Source organism: Gossypium arboreum, chromosome 9, assembly GCF_025698485.1.
Source record: "Gossypium arboreum isolate Shixiya-1 chromosome 9, ASM2569848v2, whole genome shotgun sequence".
Taxonomy (NCBI): Eukaryota; Viridiplantae; Streptophyta; class Magnoliopsida; order Malvales; family Malvaceae; genus Gossypium; species Gossypium arboreum.
Genome location: NC_069078.1, coordinates 81932518 through 81953435, shown reverse-complemented (window position 1 = coordinate 81953435; position 20918 = coordinate 81932518). Strand labels below are relative to the sequence as shown.

General features: G+C 36.0%; 2 protein-coding genes across 2 annotated transcripts; one reads left to right on the top strand and one right to left on the bottom strand.

The window, feature by feature from the left end:
- Nucleotides 1-714: 714 nt before the first annotated feature.
- LOC108457445 (golgin candidate 2-like) lies at nucleotides 715-9699 on the bottom strand. Its single transcript, XM_017756516.2, has 10 exons — nucleotides 9191-9699; nucleotides 7871-9010; nucleotides 6687-6797; nucleotides 6507-6566; nucleotides 5980-6037; nucleotides 4356-4408; nucleotides 4117-4209; nucleotides 1843-1968; nucleotides 1268-1315; nucleotides 715-1181 (listed from the first exon to the last, which is right to left on the bottom strand). The coding sequence occupies exons 1-10, from the start codon at nucleotides 9242-9244 to the stop codon at nucleotides 837-839; spliced, it is 2088 nt and encodes a 695-aa protein (XP_017612005.1). The 5' UTR covers nucleotides 9245-9699; the 3' UTR covers nucleotides 715-836.
- Nucleotides 9700-11636: 1937 nt separating this feature from the next.
- On the top strand, nucleotides 11637-13438 carry LOC108455713 (tubulin beta chain-like). The gene is made up of 3 exons (XM_017754248.2): nucleotides 11637-12121; nucleotides 12212-12481; nucleotides 12569-13438. The coding sequence occupies exons 1-3, from the start codon at nucleotides 11728-11730 to the stop codon at nucleotides 13240-13242; spliced, it is 1338 nt and encodes a 445-aa protein (XP_017609737.1). The 5' UTR covers nucleotides 11637-11727; the 3' UTR covers nucleotides 13243-13438.
- Nucleotides 13439-20918: the final 7480 nt, after the last annotated feature.

Sequence of the window (20918 nt, the reverse complement as noted above, 5' to 3'; positions counted from 1 at the left end):
CTGTACGTATAAATTAAAATATATTTTAGGAGAACTAATTAGTATTTTCAAACAAAAAAATGATTGTGTATTATGCATATAAGCATTTTCAAGAAGTTTTATAATACTATTTTATTTTACTTTAAAAATATTATTTTGCTTTAATTTAATAAACTAATTTCATCAAATCCACGTTAACATAAAATGCAAATTAATTTAAAAATTCAAAATATTTTACGTTAATATTAAAGTAAACAACTTTTATGGGTAAAAAGTTAAGCATAAGAACTTGTTTAAAAGGTATATTAGTTTAAAGTATATTAACCTTTCAATTAAATCAATTTAATTTCGAGTACTTATCTTTAATTGAATTTAAAAAAGTTTAAATTAATTTAAATTCGTATTCAAATAATCAAACATTTTTTTAGATTAAGATGAAGACGACCCAGGACTCGATGATAGGGCACTCAATCCATTTGTAGGGAGTAAAGGAGAAAGATTTGGTTCAGACACTTGACCTACATAAATACAAATGTTGTTAAAATTTAACAATTTTTTTTCTAATAATATATTAATCCCGAGATTAATATCGACTAAAAAGTTAATATCTTTGACAGTCTACATGTGGCTCAGTTGACTACTTGATTCAGGCAATGAAAAATTCATTCCCATGCAAGTATTTGACTTCATTGATTGGTTAATTGATTGCTAGTAATCGTCTATACTCAAATGTGGTTCTTGTGTAGATTTAATGTTGCCAAAAACTGCACAAATTAAAAATTTATTACACCCTACACATAGATCTCTTGAAAGTAGTGTCAAGAAATGCAGAAATTACAAAATACACACCTACACTTCTATTGATATTTACCAAGGGACATTACAGAACCAGATCTTTCCTCATCTGATGGTCGGGAATGTGACATTAGAATATATATGACCCAAACGTGAAGGCAAATGAGGTATACCAAAGACCAAACTTTTGCTGTTGCATTTCTTCTTAAGAATATTGCACCTGCCAAAAATATAGCATCCAACTGCTTAATCATTGATCCAAGTTGCCGTTTTCCGGAACGAATTTTGTCTTTGAGAACAGGATTAAACTTTGAACTTGAGAGACCCCATGTTCCTAATTCCAAATCACTTGATGTGGCATTATTCATATTCGTGGACTTGCCCTCTTCCAGTATCCTTGAAACTGCCTAAAGAAGTTCACAAGTACAAATTACAAGATCAGTGGATCAGTTCTGAAAAAACAGTAATGCTAATTAATTCATAAACTAGGTACCTCAATTCTAAATGACAATGTCGCCTTTTCCGAGGATAGTGCCTCAACCTGCAGAAGAAAAACAGAGTGGACGAATGAGTCTAAAAGAAAGATTGCTATTTAATCTAGCGAGGAGCTTAACAAATGAAGTAACTCTTCAATATCAATTTGTTTATTCATGTTATTCAATAAATGCATGCATTTCACCATTTGGCATCGGTGTTGCAGAATTGAGTTATTGCAGAAAGATGCTTGGGTTAATCATTCCACAGATTTTGGCAAGTGACCAATTAATATTTGGAGCCAAAATTAATTGTTTCTCTGCTAATGTTTGTCATCCTGCATGCTATAAAGTCAACAAATTTAAGCTAAAGTAAAGCAAAATAAAATAGTAATTCACATCTTTGCCTTAAAGCTGAAAACATTTTATGTACGATAGAATATACAGACACACAAACAGATATATTACTTATTAGGTTGCTAAGGTTCACTCTGTCCTTGCACTTTAAGCACCTAATGCTTACTAGACAGGAAAAACATCAATGTTACACTTATTAAGCAGAATCATTCACAAGCACAAAATTTGAAGGACAGACCTGAGCTTGTTTCTGAATTAAATGATCAGTCAGCGGTCCAAGCCTTCGTTTCAGCTCAACTTCTACTTCTGTTGGGTCCTCCACAGCTTTCCTTGTCAATTCAATGCTTGCCTCCAGTTGTCTTGCCTGTTTGTAACAAGCAAATCAAATTGCAGTACAAAAACACCTAAAACCATTCCATGCTAATAGAGTAATAATAGGCTATATTTCTTTTCAGAAGAAAAAGGTCATTGTACCTTATTAAATTTCTTAGATAAACCCCTACATTTGTATTTCTACCGTACCAAACTCAACCCTTTAAGGACTATTTTTGTTTAACAGAACCCTGATCAGGATGGAAACCAATAAAAATCTGTTATCTTAGCCATATCAGCATCTATGACACCATTTACCTTGCCATATCAGCATTTACAAAGGCAACATATGTGGCTAAATAAGGGATTTAAAGATACTGTTGTGGCATCTGCATGCCATATAAGCTAGGGCTATAAGCCAAATAAATGCCAACTTAGGATGAATTTTCATATGTTGCCATGTAGATGCGTATGTAGCGAAGACAATGACCATGTAGATAGCTGATCTGCAAAAATAAAGTACTTAAACAACTTTATCAACAATACAGACCTAATTGAACATAATAATGCCTTAAGGTCTTAAATGGCTACAAGGAAGATTAGGAATTTATCTGGGAAATTGGGGAATGTACAGTGTTGTCAAGGCATTGTGCCTTAGCACCAAACATCAAAAGCACTTCAAACCCTTTTGAGGGAGGCGCACACCTGGTGCACCTAAGTTCTGGTGGGTGCACACTTTTTCCTAATGCAAGAGCAAAAAAAAAAAAAAGCTTACCCAATCGAAATTCTATTTAATGTCTTTTACTTTCATTAGCTTTACTTTACCAGTAAGATAGGTGATAATATCAAAATCTCTACTTCTCAATATTTATGTATTCAGCAACAAACACAAAACTGTAAGGAAATCATGGATATGGCCCAACAAAAGAAAGAAAATGAAAATTTTGCATGTTTAGTAGATAAACTGAATCATTCTTTAGAGTTTATTATCATAATTATATATCTTATGCTTATTATATATATGCACACAAAAACACACACATGTCTATATTATGCCTTCACTCAAGTCAGCACATTTTTTGCATATTACACCTCAAGCAATATAAGGTTTCTAGCACCTAAGTGCACCATTCACCCTTGATACCACTTGGAATGCATCTAGACTTTTAATACTTTAGCCAATACACAAAGGATTGAGTGAGTTTGCCTCTAAAGCTTTGCTAATTATCAAGGATAGAAAGTGGTGATAGAAAATTTGTTAACCAAATGGTTAAGACTCAAAACCACTTTCTTACTTTGAAGCTTAACCATTAAATTAACAAATTTTCCATCCTCACTCCTTTTCATCCTACATACCAAGCAAAGACTTACAGCCAAGTTCTCGAAATTAATTTGTGAATTATAAAGACACCACAAATGATAATAAAAATATAATAAACAAGATATATTTATCTGGGCACACCTTATCAAAATTGATGTTCTCTCTGCCTCTTGCATCTGAGTTTTGACCCATCTATGTCTTTCTTAGAGAAATGACTTTTCTAACATAACCACTAGTTAAAAGTCAACATGGATTTTTTGTATGCATAAACTAAAGGCTACTCGCACACCTTCCCTCGTGTCCCAAGTTCTACAACTATTACCACTTCCTTTCTCCTACAGGTACAAAAAGAATCCTCTCTGTTGTCCTATATAAGTTTTAAGCTTTGACTTTAATTTATACATCAACATTCAACTTCATCTTCTAGCTTTTTGGAGTTGTTCGCTACAAGGATATGCAATGCTTAATTTTCCCAAAGTGGGTTTAAAAGGAAAAGTGGGAAAGATGATATGGCTTAAAAAAGAACAGGTATTTTGCTACTTTTAAGCGCCCAAAAATCAATTTAAAAATGGGCCTCACTCCTACAATGCAGGAACAGGAATGACTAATATGACCTTAATTCTATATGCTAGATTTTTCATATAATTTTAGTAACTAAATGGATACAAATGCATGACTGAGCACTATTAAGTTGAGAGATGTTGATCTTTATATCCATATTACTACTTGTCCATTCTAGTAAAAAAAGGAACATGCAGCTGACAATGGCTGAATGGCGTAATTGAACTTTATGTAACTTGCCATATCATTGCAATTTATATAACTGAATGTGAACATCTAGAGAGGGCAAAAAGAGAGAGAATAAGAGAGAAAGCTAGCCTTGTCTTGCAACTGTCCAATTTTATCAGCGACAAGAGAGTACTCTGCCTCGAGGATTTCACATCCAAATTCAATTCCCTTTGATGCTGCTAACTACAACATTTTAAAATTAAAGGTTAACAGATAAGATTATCCAAAGAATCCTTTGATACAAAGTATTTTTGCTGAAAATGCTAGATTATAGCAGTCTCTGTAGTCAGTATTTTGTAGATCCAATATGACACGAGGAACTACTTAACTTGGTTCAGATTAGTTCCACTCTGATGATTACTGGCAATCCTCCTCTTTAGTTCTACAAGGTGAAAAAGAAGTATAAGTAACTTGTAAAGTCCAATAAAAATAGGTCCTTATTTCAGCATAGTATTAGTCAAGAGACTGCTTATGACATTCCCTAGGCCCAAAAAGCAGGAGTCTCATGCACCACACAACCCCTTTAACCTCTTAGCCCATACTATTTTGGTAGTTCAATCGCAAAATTTATGTGTCTGTATTTCCAGAATATGAATGTGTGACTTGTTATAATTGATTCTATTGACAGCACAAAAGAATGGAGCTCTCATCTCAACAAGATAATTATCTTGTTCTCAGCGAGTATACGATATATCCAAGAGTTGTTGCCCTAAATTATAACAATTAGATGTAAGCAACATCATCATTGTCAATATGAAAAATAAAATGCATTTAAAATATTTCCATCTATTCAAGTTATTGAAAAGACACTACTATTGAATACCAAAAAAGCCAGAAAATCTAATTAAAATTAAATTTTGCCCAAAAAAGAAAAGAGAAAACTGCAGTGAGGCTTAAAAGATTTTGCATCCCATCATTTAAGAACCAACAGTTAACCACTCTCAAAGGACTTGAAGATTCTTATGTGAGCGAATTATATTCTCGAGAGAGAAGGTGAAAAGTGAAAACAGATCAGGGAAGAGCTATTGGGTAACAATCAAATCTAGTCTCTTCAGTTGGGTAGTAGCAAAAGCGAGGACAAAGATTGGTTGCAAGGGAGCAATTAAATCCAAGATTGGGGCATTATTGAGATAGAAAAGAAAGATCAGATCAAGGAAAAGAGAAAAGGATCAGCCACAACACAACAAAGAAATGGGGTGAACAAGTTAATTGTGTTAGATTGGTAGGTTCAAGTAGTAACTCATAGTTAAATACTGCTTCTCAAACCTCAAGTGGTAGTTTATTCCACCACAAACCACAAGGTGCTTAATTGTAAAATAAATTAAAATTAATTTAATAAAAAGGGAAAAGATGATGCAGGAAAGAAAATAGAGTTCCAAGTTACAATTGGTAAGAAGGAAAAAAACAGCATTTTGGAGGGCTCCCACCCCCTGATAAGCAAAAAGACACCCTCAGATGTCAAAATTAAATCTGATATGTCTCCCCTTGTTCTTTTTTTTTTTTTTTTAAGAAAAAGAAAAATGATTTCTACCTTGAAGATCCTTTTTGTAACAGTGATTGGTTTTAATTTAATGCTTGGCAATTGACACTTTGGAAAGAACTCTAAAAAATAGCTTAGTCTTACACCAGAAGCACCTGAAACCTAAAGTTTCAGGTCTGTATGAAGTTCCATTAATTTTTAATTTTTAATGATCAGTTAGCTTCAAAAAATAACTTTTCACTGTGCCAATTCCCATCAACCATAAGAGGATTAGTAGCCAAAATGTTATCACAACTCTAGATGCAACAATAAATATTTAATTCTTTTTTGTTCTTTTTTCCTCCATAAACTCATTTAAGGCAAGTGGTTTTATATTTTCTTCTTTGTCCTCTTTATTGGGGTTGATGTTGGAAAAGAGAAGAGGTTCTTCCACACACACTTTAAAGAAACTATCAGATCAAGATAAAAGATACCTTCATGAGCTGCTTCTTCCAGCTCAATTTGTCGCCGGAGATCTGCTACCCGATTAATCTGGTCCAAAAGGCTAAAATGCAATGAGCACCATATATAAGGTTATGGCAGGATGAGGCTAGAAATGCTTCCATTGTGGTGTTAGTTACATTTAAAATATATCTATCAATTCCTGAAGTCATCAATTAGTAAATTGGTCAGGCCTAAGAACCAAGCCAGTACAAGACACTACTAGATCAATCACTCTAAAATTAATCCTGATATCAAAGCAACAGCATCGAGACTGATATACAAAACAACAGCACTGGTTTTCTTTATATTTCTCCTTTATGTGCTGTCTTTCTAACCTGTTATCTTAACAAGCATGGTTCAAAAACAAATTAACATATGGATAAAAACCAGACTTTAGAACCCAGGCACTAATGACATATCGTAAAGAGAGCAAAGAAATTTTCTGACAAATAAAAATTGAAAGAATGAAGAAAGGGGGTCAATCCAACCAGACAATTGATATTTAAAAGTATCATACCTCTACTTCAAGTCTCTTCTGTGCAGTAGCAAGTGATCTTGCAAGATCAGCATTAGTGGTCTGCAACTACTAGCAATATTAGAAACAAGAATTTCTGTCCAAATGCAATAGACCAACAAAAATATGGAGAAAATTGTTTAAGAAACGTGAAGTCGCGATCTAAAACCATTGTTGCAGCACCTCTAGCTTAGCTAATCGCTGAAGAGCTTCCATTCTAGTATCATTATGTTTCTGCTTTTCTAGCTCAACAGCATCCATCATTTCCATTGTAGTAGTCTGCAGCTCTGAAGCCTGACGGAAGTAAGAAGATTACAAGCCATTAATGCTAGAATTGAACATTGGACAGACAACTTCAACCACAGAGCAAGGGAAGGGAATAGAAAGAAGTAGAGGATAAAGGGAAATAAGGAATGAAAATCAAGTAAAAGGACAAAAGGAAAAAACTAAGGATAGAATTCAATGCTCAAATCTCAATATTCATAAACCAAATATACTGCCAACACTTTTTTGGAGCAGAGGTTGAGGCTTCTGTTGGCACCCAGGGACTAGGGTTCAAACCCTGGTATTGTCATCCCCCTCCCCCATATTGTAATTGTACCCAAAAAAAGAAAAAAAATTGAATTATGTACTTAATACAAAATAGACTACTCTCCGAACCATAACATGGATACCAAATACAAAATATAACCATGATCTAACTATAATAATTCCTTAAATAGTAAAAATAATTATAAAGCAATAAACGAAGATGATAAAATCCGTGGATAAGCATGATTTTTTTCCACTTCAACTTGGTAGGCATTTAGAACTTGCAAGCATAAACTTATGAGAGGAAAACTGAAGGCACACATCAAATTAAGAAAGGAAAACAGAAGGCATCACAATCTTTATGTAGCTCAGATAGAGCTGCTAATCTTAATGAAAGAAAGAGGAAAAGAAGAATCTAGAACTGGCTATACTTCCAGGCTTTTCTATTCCTGCTACATTGTAGATTCAAATCTTAAAGGCATTGAAGCAAATGGGGTGAGTAACCTCTAGAGAAGTCAAACACTCTATTACTAACAATATAAAGAATTTGTTTGGTGGCACCCGCAGCCCTAGTTTTGTTTGTTTCCAATTGCATGCCACTACAGTCAGCCCCTAATCACCCAACCCTCTATTACAAAACAAAGCTTAATGCATCATATTTTTCTTGTGAACAACAAATTTCTGGTAGTATTTCATTTTCAAAGTGTATAACCTGGATATTTTCGGAGAAAAGAATCCTGATGGTCAGAACAAAATATTTCCATATCAAACTCAACAAAAAAAGAAATAAAAATGAATGCGTGCATGTAATATTGAAAAAAGCCATGAAATATTACCTCTTGTGCATGTTGCTTGGCTCCTTCCTCAAGTATTTTCTCCAGGCTCTGTTTCTCTCCTTCCAATCTGGCAACTGTATTCTCTCGTTCTTTGATAGCATCCACAGCTTTAACTGCTGCTCGCTCAGCCATAAGCCTCTCCTTCCTCTTCCTCCTTTCCTCCCTCTCATGTTCACTTTCAGAGTCAGATGCTGAGCCAGAATCTGGATCCAAATCAGAGCTTGCATCACTCGATGGCTGAGAGGCCCCTTTTACACCATCAAAGACTGAACTTCTGGATGAGCCAATGGACTTGGATTTCCCACTTACAGTTGTTCTGAACTGACCATGAGCATCAGCAATTCCTATCAGCGCATCAGGTACCCCATCAACTTCTCCCAAATCCAACACCTTTTGGGTTGACTGGTTCTTGTTCGCAGACAGTGAAAACCCTTCCAAATTGATCAGAAGCTCTTTAGAATCCAATTTCCTATCATTTTCTTCATCCCTTGAATCTTTCATTTTCACCATAAAGCTTGCAGGAGTGTCCTTGTGATCCAACTCCAACTCCTCCGAATTCTTACCATCATTCTGTTTATCAACACTAGATGGCCTCAGTGAAGCACTTGATTCTTCACCATTGCTCCGCTTACCATTCAACTTATTTCCCAAAACTATATCTGATCTCCTTACAGACTTACTGCCATTAACATTCCTCTTTTGTTTCCACTTCTCTTCCAGCAGTGACAAATGAGACCCTAAATGTCCTTTGGTCCCGCCATCTTTCTTCAAGCTTCGAATCCCAAATACCCCATTAGTACTAGAACTCGTCCCCTGACTAGGTGTACTAAGAAGTTCAGTCCAATCACTATCCGTAAGCTTGGTATTAGGTTTCGATGAAGCTCTTGTTCTTGAAATTTCTTTTTCCCGACTCGTAATATTAACTGAATTGTAACTCTTACTATCATTATTATTACTAGGCATATTAGAAATGGGATCACTGAACAATTTGCCTTGATAATCATTATTATCTTGTGGTTTCCTTTTTAACTGATCCTTTAAAGATACACCCCCATTGGGTTTCGTTGGAGTGTCCAATGTAATCTCATAGGATAATTGCTTTTCATTCTTCCCAAGCGACTCCGCCGCTTGCTGATCGATCTGAATAGTCCATCACATAATGCAAGTTTCAAGTTACAACTACTCTAAATCAAGCCAATATTTTTTTTTATTAAAAATAAAAATGGGGGGCAATGAAATGAAACCAAATCAATAAAATTCAAAATGGACACTAAAAATGAAATTAAGAAAAAGAACTATGAAAAGGAAGGAAAAACTTGCCTGTTGAAGGAGAGTTTCAGCGACTTTGAGCTTGGAAGAGATCCAATTTGCCATATAAAGCTTGTTCCTTTTTCTTAAGATTAGATTAGCATAACGCCCGTTTTGGAGTAGGGAAGGAGGTGAAGGGGAGTAAATGCTGAAGGAACAAATTAGTGAGAGCGTGGGTTATTGCAGAAACAGAGGAGCAGCGCGGGTAACGTCGTTACGTAGGTTTGAAGTTTGAACGGTCGAAGGCTATAAATGCCAGCGTAATGGGTGTATGTCAGTATGTGATGGTGAAGGCCTGAGTTTATCGAAAAATGAATTGCACGTGAAAGCTCTACACCAACGACTGATCTCACGTGCGCGACTGTGACTGACCTCCGGCACCGGGCCGACCGCTCCTCTAGTAGGATGGACTGTTATCGTTTTAAAAGGTGTTAAATACCACGATCCAAAATTGGTCAGGGCTTATCCCGAGTTCGCCCGCTGAAATTTTTGTATTTTTTGTTGTTGAAATTCATCAATTTTCACATTTTTTTTAAATTATCAACTAGTGATTTTATTCTTATTTATTATTTAAATTATTTGAATCGTAAAATTTAATTTTATTTTATTTTAAAAAATAAAATTATTTATTTGATTTAATAAAAATTAAATAATTTAATTTAATTAACTTTAAATTTTAAATAATTTTTTCAAATCAAATCAAGTTTTACTTAGCTCTATTTAAATAGAAATTCTCACATAATAACTACTCACGATAAAATTAAAATATTATATACGATAATCACGCATGATAAAACTCAAACTTGAATATTCAAAGTTTATTGTATTAACCTTTGTCAATAATACAAAAGTTTTATTGGCATTAAATATTTTTTGAAACTGCATTATATATTTTTAAAGTATTTGTATATTAATGTTTAGGGTTAATTCATTTTGTCCCTAAACTATGATTGATATTTTAAATTAACATCGAATTTTAAAATGTTGTAATTAAGTCTTCGTAGTGTTAGTGTCGTATCAATTAAGATTTTTATTAACTTATTCATCAACTTGAGTATTAAATGTTGATTTGAATATGACGTGAAACATATTTAAAATACGATGATTAAATTTTAAACATATGTACGTATCTAAAGAACAATTTGGGTGTACTGTGCTAAGAAAAACAAAAAAACCCTCTTAAAATTGAATGACATTGTTTATTTCTTAACCATATATGCTCTATGTCAAATCTAAGCTAACATTTTAATGCTTAAGCTTACAACTAGGTTAACAAAATAACTTAGTTGATATAATATTAATACTTTGATTACTTAATTAAAATATTGTAAAGTTTAAGGGTTAATTTGATATTTAAACCATAATTTGGAGACGTATGATACAATTTAATTATTATAATATAATGGCTAAATTGAAATTAAAATGTAAAAATTAAATATCAAATATGAGCATTATAATACTAAAAAAAAAAAGAAAAAACTTACATATTCATGACCAGACTTGTTGAAGATTTGCTCAAATATTGGGAAGATTTAAATATCTAAAGTATGAAAACTTATGGTTTATAGACGTTAAAAAAAGTTTAGCAAATAAAAATGTGCCACATGGCATATACTTTTCCATTTTGACATCTCTCTCCATTTTTTTCCTTTTTATCATCCCCTTCCACCAATCAAACTCCCCACCTTCCATAATTTATTTTATTTTTTCCTTCTTTCATCTTCTTCACTCCAACTCCATCGCCATGTTTTCCTTCTTTCATTGATATGATAAAAGGAGTGAAGAAGATAACATTGATAACACTGATATGATAAAAGAAATGAATAAGGTGTTTGATGCAGGATCTAATAAAGTCTAGGATGGTGTTGACTTGTAGATTTTTATGTTTTAGTTCTAGGGTAGCCCAATACCTATGCTTGGAAGCAGAATAATTTTCCATGACATCATATAGCTTACTTTTTCTATCAGGTTGTGCATATGTAGCTTACAGGGGCCAAGATTGCCTTTTTTGGTCAACCATAAATTTAATTACCTTTGACCTTTATCAAATTAAATTATATTAGTTTTGTCTTAATCAATCTAGTTATAATCGGATTCCAGTTGAAGGATTGTCTGACTTCCTTTATATTTTATTACTCTAATCACTGCCCACAATAAAATTTTAGGAGATATTAGGGGCGTCAATGTCATGTCAGTTTCGTCTAGACGACTGCCCATCATTAATTAACTAATAGAAACAGGCCTTACATTTATAAATAGCCGGCGACGCTCACTTAACCAACTCCAAATGGCAACTTTTAGTCATCCCCGAACCAAGCCATCTCACTAATTGACATACTTTCTCTCTCGGTGGTCGGACACCTCTTAGCCGTCGGATCATAATTTCCCAACCCCATCTTAACCCTTCATTTACAACTGAAAGGTGAAATACGTCTGTTATAAATAGCTGCTCCATTCGCTTGCTATTTTCAAGCCCTCCAAGGGAAGCAGTTCTTTTTAGTAAACAAAAAACTTTTTTTTTTTAAATTCCCATTTCACCCTAAGTCAAAATGCGTGAAATACTACACATTCAAGGAGGGCAATGTGGGAACCAAATTGGATCTAAGTTTTGGGAAGTTGTTTGTGGTGAACATGGGATTGATCCAATTGGTAAGTACATCGGAAATTCAGAGTTGCAACTAGAAAGAATTAATGTGTACTACAATGAGGCAAGTGGTGGCCGGTACGTGCCACGAGCCGTTCTCATGGATCTTGAACCTGGAACGATGGACAGTATTCGAACCGGCCCCTATGGGCAGATTTTCAGGCCTGATAACTTTGTTTTCGGCCAGTCCGGGGCTGGAAACAATTGGGCTAAGGGTCATTACACTGAGGGAGCCGAGTTGATTGATTCAGTACTTGATGTTGTTAGGAAGGAAGCTGAGAATTGTGACTGTCTACAAGGTTTCTTTTATTAGACTCTACCTTTGGTTCATTCATATTATCCTTTTTACCTATTTGCTCATTTGGCAACTTCTCTTGAGCCTTTTGCAGGGTTTCAAGTGTGCCATTCACTTGGAGGAGGAACAGGATCTGGAATGGGGACCCTGCTTATTTCAAAGATAAGAGAAGAATACCCTGATCGTATGATGCTCACATTTTCCGTTTTCCCATCTCCAAAAGTGTCGGACACTGTGGTTGAACCTTACAATGCCACTCTTTCAGTCCACCAGCTGGTGGAAAATGCTGATGAATGCATGGTTCTCGACAATGAAGCACTCTATGATATCTGCCTCAGGACTCTAAAGCTCACTACCCCAAGCTGTAACTAACTGAATTAACTCAATCATCTCATCTTTCCTTAATTTATGTTATGTGAAACCCCATCTGATAGATGTTTAATTTTTTCAGTCGGAGACTTGAACCATTTAATAGCTGCAACAATGAGTGGTGTAACCTGCTGTTTGCGATTCCCGGGTCAGCTTAACTCAGACCTTCGAAAATTAGCAGTAAACTTAATCCCCTTCCCAAGGCTTCACTTTTTCATGGTGGGATTTGCTCCATTAACATCTAGAGGATCACAGCAATACCGTGCACTCACGGTCCCTGAGCTGACACAACAAATGTGGGATGCCAAGAACATGATGTGCGCCGCTGATCCACGCCATGGTCGTTATCTTACTGCATCAGCCTTGTTTAGAGGCAAAATGAGCACCAAAGAAGTTGATGAACAAATTCTGAATGTGCAAAACAAAAACTCTTCCTACTTTGTTGAGTGGATCCCAAACAATGTGAAATCCAGTGTTTGTGACATCCCTCCTGAAGGGGTTTCGATGGCTTCGACTTTTATCGGGAATTCAACTTCAATACAGGAGATGTTCAGGAGAGTTAGTGAGCAGTTTACAGCCATGTTTAGAAGGAAAGCCTTCTTGCATTGGTACACTGGAGAAGGAATGGATGAAATGGAGTTCACTGAAGCAGAAAGTAACATGAATGACCTTGTTGCAGAGTATCAGCAATACCAAGATGCCTCAGCTGATGAAGATGTCGAGTACGAAGATGATGATGGTGGTGCTGAGAATTGAAGATGCTCTAGTGAAGTTACGTGCAGCAATAAATTGGTACTGAAAATGTTGCTGAAAATCAAATGAATTGCCACTACCAGTGACGGATGCCTATGATTTTTTAGTATTTCCCTAAAGGCTTCCTCTCTTAAATTCAGCACTAGGAAGTTAGCAATGTTTCACTTTGTTATCCATTTATTGGTATAACTTTTGTTACTTATCTGAAGGGGAAGCCCCTTAATTTATGGCTTTATTCAGTTCCTGCTTTTGATGTGTGTGTTACTAATAGTAGTACTGAAACTTCTCAAACTATTAATTGCAATGCTTACAAACATTTGCTCATTGATTTTTTTCCCCACTCAATTTAACATTTCGTAAATCATAGTTACAACTATTGTAAACCATAGGCGAGAATTACATTGATCAAATAATGTTATCTAACATTAATAGGTGGATGAAATTTGAATAATTCAAACTAAAATCTAAGGTAATACTCCTATTCATCATCTAATGTGTCAAAAAGTGTGCAACACAATTGGCCGACATATGAGTAAAAGTAACACAAATACAATCAAACATGTCACTAAGTATCAAGGCCTCCCTAACAATACGACCATAAAATGATAAGTCCATTAAAGGCACAACAAGGCCCTAAGACAACTTAGAATAACCCCTCTGAAGGGCGTTCTAAATGGCGAATGACATAGTAAGAGCCTCGGGGGAAGGAGCATTAAAGGCACCCTTGATCTAACTAACAAAGCTGGTAAGCACCATTCCCTCATTACGTCGCAAAATCGCTCTACAAGTAGCTGTCTCTGCCTCTCTATTCCAAGCCGCATCAATATTAATCTTGATGGTGTCTTCGCTCGGCGAATTGCGTATAAGGTAAGTCTGTTGGCTTAAGTTCTAATATTTCTCTCAACTTTATCAATTTAGTGCTTGCTTTTTATTTATGATTCTCTAAAAAAAGCTAAACATATTTAATATATTAAAAAATTTAATAAGTCGATTGAAAAGTAGCTATATAACAGTGTTAAACATTCACTATAACTTCTATATTGAATTAAGAAGTGAATTATGAGATACAAAACTGTTGTAAAAACCTTACTTCCATGTATGCAGTATATGCACATTATATAGAGATAACTGTCAACTGCTTAACAGACTCTTAACTGCTAACTGCTATTAACTAACTTATTAGTTTTATTAGTTACTCTAACATTCTCCTGGCTTTTCTCTTGTTCTTTGAGAGCAGATGCAGTATCGTTGGACAACACACGAAGCGCCTGTCAAATAGAGCCAAATGTCTTGGGTGTGAATGGTTTTGTGAGGGCATCAGCAATCTGTTTGTCAGAAGGGACATAGTTGACCTGTAATGTGCCATCAAGCACTTTCTCTCAGACAAAGTGATGATCAATTTCGACATGTTTTACCTTAGCATGATGTGTAGGATTGGCAGCCACGGACACAGTAGACGTGTTATCACACCAAATTACAGGGGTTTGACAGGTGATCACTCAACCTCTTCTAACAATTGTTTGATCCATAAGAGCTCAGACACACAATTGGCGAGGCTTCTATATTCTGCCTCGGATGTTGATCTAGATACAACGACCTGCTTCTTAGAGCACCATGCAACGGGATTGGATCTTAGATAAACCACATAGCCAGTTGTGGAGCGTATGTCTTCAATTGAATAAGCCCAGTCAGCATTTGAATAGCAAGTGAGCTGAAACTAACTTTTTCAGTAGAAGAGTCCATGATTAATGGTGCCAATGAGGTAGCGTAAAGCTCGCTTGACTACTCTCTAATGAACCTCTCTTGGAGCATTCATGTATTGACTTAGTTTGTTGACACAGTAGGTCAGGTCAGGTCGAGCGATACACATGTATTGCAACTTGCCAATTATACTTTTACATAGAGAGCCATCAGCTAGAAGTAGACTCTCATCATCCGCCACCAATTTCGGGAAACTCACATAGGTGTTGGTGTGGGCGCTGAAGCAGTCATGCCTGTTAGGGCCAAAATCTCATGAATATACTTCTGTTGGCTAAAAAACAGTCCTTTAGAGGATCGTTCAACAGTGATGCCCAAGAAAAAAGTAAGGGGTCCCATATCTTTGAGAGCAAACTTTGTATGAAGTAGTTGAACAACTCTGTCAATCTCTGAATTAGAACTACCTGTGCGAACAATATCGTCAACATAGACCATGAGTAACAGAATGCTGTTGGATGTAGTACGTATGAATAGCTACAGATCTGCCTTGGCAGCACGAAAACCAAGCTGATCAACGAGATACTGTTTGAGTGTTTGGAACCATGCGCGAGGGGCTTGGCGCAGCCCATAGAGGGCTTTGTTCAGCTTACAAACAAGCTTCTCTCCATTAGGACCAGATTCTTCAAACCCTGGTGGTTGTTCCATGTAGATATCTTGAGCCAGCTCCCCGTTAAGAAAAGCATTGTTGACATCAACTTGTCTTAACGACCAGTTTTTCATGACTGAGATAGTAAGAACTATGCGAATGGTAGTAGCACGAACTACCAGACTGAAAGTGTCTTGGTAATCTAAGCCAGCATTCTGTTAAAACCCCTTTGCTACTAGACGTGTTTTGTATCTGTGAAAAATAAAATAGAATAAAATAAATAAAAATAAAGAACACATAAATTTTACGTGGAAACCCTTTCGGGAAAAAAAACCACGGGCAGAGGAGAAGAAAATTCACTATGTCGAAAATTTTTTTACTCAAATACAAGAGGAATAGACTATGTCTATTTATAGGCTTGCAAAGCCATATTCTAGTAGGATTGAAACACCTTATCCTAATCAATATAAAATAGATGGAGTTTAATAAGGTTTAAAAACCTTATTCTAAAATAAAATAAAAGAAGTCTAGTTCTATATGGATTTTACTTTTATTTTATTTTCCATCGTATTTTATTTAAATAAGAATTTGGGTCACTTAATTCTAACAATCTCCACCTTGACACAAATTTTCAATGAACAAGTTCTTCATCGCGAACTTTCAATAAACAAGTTCTTCACCTCTTCCAAAAACCCCTTAAGGGTTTAACTTCAACAATGAACACCAACCAAGTCTAAGCAATGCTCAAACTTGGTTATAGGAAGTGACTTAGTCATCATATCTGCAGGATTTTCATGAGTGCTAATTTTGCTCACAACAATATCACCACGAGCAATAATATCACGAACAAAATGATACCGAATATCAATGTGTTTTGTTCTCTCATGAAACATTTGATCTTTTGTAAGAAAGATGACACTCTGACTGTCACAAAATACTGTGCTGATTTGAAGGTCTTCATTGAGTTCACTAAATAGTCCCTTCAACCAAATAGCTTCTTTACAAGCCTCAAGAATCGCCATGTACTCAACTTCAAAGTGGTAGACAAAGCGATATGTAGTTTGCAAAGTGGCTTTCTAACTAATTGCACAACCTCCGATTGTAAAGACATAACCTGTGAGAGATCTTCTTCTATCAAGGTCTCCAGCAAAATCAGCATCAACATACCCTATAACTCCATCTTTAGTTCTTCCAAACTGTAAGCAAACATTAGTAGTGCCTCGTAAGTATCTTAAAATCCATTGAATCGCTTTCCGGTGTTCTTTACCGAGATTCGCCATGTATCGCTAAGCGACCGATCGCATATGATAAACGGACGTGAACAAACCATAGCATACATGAGAGATCCTCTTGCACTACAAGATGGAACATGTGACATGTACTCAATCTCATTATCGATTGAGGAGATAAGGCCGATGAAAGTCGAAATGGGTGCTAAAGGAGTACTAACAGCTTAGCACTCTGCATATTGAACTCGCAAAGAACTTTCTCAATGTACCCTTCCGACTTAGGTACAATTTACTTGCTTTTCTATCTCGAGAATCTCCATACCAAGTATCTTCTTTGCTGGTCCTAAATCTTTCATCTCAAATTCTTCACTTAGTTGGGCTTTAACCTTTCTTATCTCTCTTTTATCTTTTCTTTGCTATCAACATGTCATCAACATAAAGAAGTAGATACACAAAAGAACCATCACTATTTTTCTTAAAGTAGACACAACTGTCAAAACTACTTCTTTTGAAATCATGAGAAGTCATAAAGGAATCAAACCTCTTGTACCCTTGTCTTGGTGATTTGTTTCAAACCGTAAAGGGACTTTTTCAACAAGCAAACATAGTCCTCTTTTTACGAGACTATAAAACCCTCGGTTGTTGCATGTAAATATCTTCCTCAAGTTCTCCATGCAAAATGCGGTTTTACATCTAACTGTTCAAGCTCCAAATCATGCATGGCAACAATACCAAGCAAAGCTCGAATCGAACTATGCTTAACAACCTGGAGAGAACACATCATGAAGTCCACTCGGAATTTGATCTGTAACCCTTTGCAACAAGCCTTGCTTTATATCCGGGTTCTTCAACTCCTGAGTCCTTCTTTCTTTTAAACACCCATTTACAACGAATGCCTTTTTACCTTTAGGAAGTTTTACAAGATCCCATGTTACATTTTTGTGGAGTGATTCCATCTCCTCTTGCATAGCAAACATCCACTTTTCTCGAGTCTTCACACTAATCGCCTCGAATAATTAAATGGCTCTTGATTCGCATCTATATCTTCACCACATTTAAAGCATAAGCAACTAGATCAACCTCGGCATACTTCTTTGGAGGTTTAATTTCTCTTCTTGTCCTGTTTTTGGCGATAGAGTATTGCGGTGAAAAAGCAACTCTATTCTCAATTTTTGTCTTGGCTTGAGGAGTTGATTACGTATTAATCGATGCTCCACGCTTTTGGTTTTCTTTATTGGAAGAGTCTTTAAGAGATAAGCTAGGTAGCATAGCGGTTTCATCAAAAACAACATCTCGCTAATCACAACTTTTCTATTTTCAGGACACCATAACTTATAGCCTTTTACACCACTTTATAACCAAGAAAACGCATTTAATGGATCTCGGTTCCTATTTTCCATTATCAACATGAGCATACGCAGGACACCCAAAAATCTTTAAATCGAATAATTAGCGGGATTACGGACCATACCTCTTGTGAGTCTTTTCTCAATGGCAGCGGATGGAGATCGGTTGATCAAAAACATGCGATGAGAGGTCGCTTCGCCCAAAATGACTTGTAAGTTGGCATTTGACAACATACATCGAACCTTCTCCATGATCGTTCTGTTCATTCGCTCGCAATGCCGCTTTTTTGTGGAGTATGACGAATCGTCAAGTGTCTCATGATCCCTCCGACTTGCACAATCTATTAAACTCATCGAGCGTAACTCTAAGCCATTATGCATGCGGAGGTATTTTATCATTTTCCGTCATTTTTCAATCATAATTTTCCAAGACTTAAATGTGGAAAACACATCGCTTTTCTGCTTCAGGAAGAACGCCCAAACTTTTCTGGAAAAATCATCAATAAAGGTTAGCATATAATTAGCTCCACCTCTCGAAGGCACTCTGGACGGCCCCCACAGATCAGAATGGATATACTCCAACGTTTCCTTCGTGTTATGGATTCCTCTAGTGAATCGAACTCTCTTTTGCTTCCCAAAAACACAGTGCTCACAGAAATTCAGTTTGCAAATTCCTTGCCCATTAAGAAGTCCTCTTTTGCTTAATTCTGCCATGCCATTCTCACTCATATGCCCTAGGCGCATATGCCAAAGTTTAGTAATATCATCATCTGACAAGGAAGAGGAAGCGACAGCTGCATCACCAGTAACAGTAGAACCCTGTAAAACATATAACTTGGCAATCTTTCTTTGCCCTTTCATCACAACAAGGGACCCTTTGGAAATCTTTAAAACCCCACTTTCAGTTGTGTATCTGTACCCTTTTGAATCAAGAGTACTCAACGAAATTAAATTTCTTTTCAATTCGGAACATGCCGCACGTCACTAAGTGTTCGACAACTCCATCAAACATCTTAACTTTAATTGTTCCAACACTGCGATTTTACATGAAGCATTATTTCCTTTCAAAACAACACCTTCAGATCATTGTTTCATAAGTTGTAAACCAATCCCGATTGGGACTCATGTGGAAGGTGCAACTGAATCAAGTATCCACCTCGCTTACTTTAGAATCATTGATGAAGCAACTAGAAGTTCACCATCATTGTAGTCTTCTACAACATCACTTCACCGGAATTTTCATTGTTTTCCTTTTGATTCGACCTCCTTTTAATCTTATTTTGTAGCTTATAGCACTCAGATTTAATGTGCCCTTTCTTCTTGCGAAGTTGCAAGTTTTACCTCTGTTTGAAGATTTCGATCTACCCTTAGATTTACCACGAGGATTCCGTTCTGTGTTCTACCACGATCATCATCAACATTCGGTCTTGTCTCCCACGAACAATGAGGCCCTCTCCCCGAGAGTTGGGTTTAACCACAAGATGCTTCATCTTATCATACGAGGTTAAAGAATCATAAACCTCATCAATTGTGAGAGACTCATGGCTATATAAAATCGTGTCTCTAAAGGTTGAATAAGGACGGGCAACGAACAAAGTAGAATCAACCCTAGATCTTCCTTATCATCTTGAACCTCCATGGCCTCCAAGTTTGAGAGAATTTCTTTAAACAACATTAAGTGTTCGTGTCTGACGCACCTTCCTCCAAACGATGAGCATAAAGACGCTGCTTCATATGCAACTTGCTTGTTAGAGTTTTCGACATACATATTTGTTCTAGCCTCTTCCATAATGCGTGGCGGTTTTCTCTTTCATCACATCCCGCAAAATTTCGTTGGACAAATGCGAGATGTAATTGTGTTAATGCCTTTCGATCCTTACGCTTCTTCTCTTCATCTGTTAGTGTCGAAGGCATCTTATCTATCCTAGCGGGCATCCTCTAGATCCATCTGCAAGAAGCGCTTGCATCTTAATTTGCCACAACGCAAATCGGTGTTGCGATCCAACAATGAATTTCATACTTCAAAGACGCCATTACCGTGATCGAGATGAATAACCCTAAGCTCGATACCAATTTGTGAAAAATAAAATAGAATAAAATAAATAAAATAAAGAACACATAAATTTTACGTGAAACCCTTTCGGAAAAAAACCACAGCAGAGGAGAAGAAAATTCACTATGTCGAAAAATTTTTACTCAAATACAAGAGGAATAGACTATGTCTATTTATAGGCTTGCAAAGCCATATTCTAGTAGGATTGAAACACCTTATCCTAATCAATATAAAATAGATGGAGTTTAATAAGGTTTAAAAACCTTATTCTAAAATAAAATAAAAGAAGTCTAGTTCTATATGGATTTTACTTTTATTTTATTTTCCATCGTATTTTATTTAAATAAGAATTTGGGTCACTTAATTCTAACAGTATCGTTCAACGGTACCATCTGCCCTTGACTTCACCTTAAAGAGCCACTTGCAACCAACAGCTCGTCTGTTTGCTGGTAAGGAGCACAACCTCCATGTGTTATTGTTAATGAGCGCCTGTAATTCACTGTACATAGCAGCCTTCCAAGAGTCATGTGACATTGCAGCATGAATGTTGGTGGGGACATCACCAAGGGAAGAAGGTGCAATGGTTATATAAGCTTTTGGTTTAAATACATCGGCTTTGCTACGTGTGGCCATAGGATGAGTGTTACATGGAACAGGTAATAAAGGTGGATAATCGGGTATGGAGTTAACTTGTGGAGAGACGGATG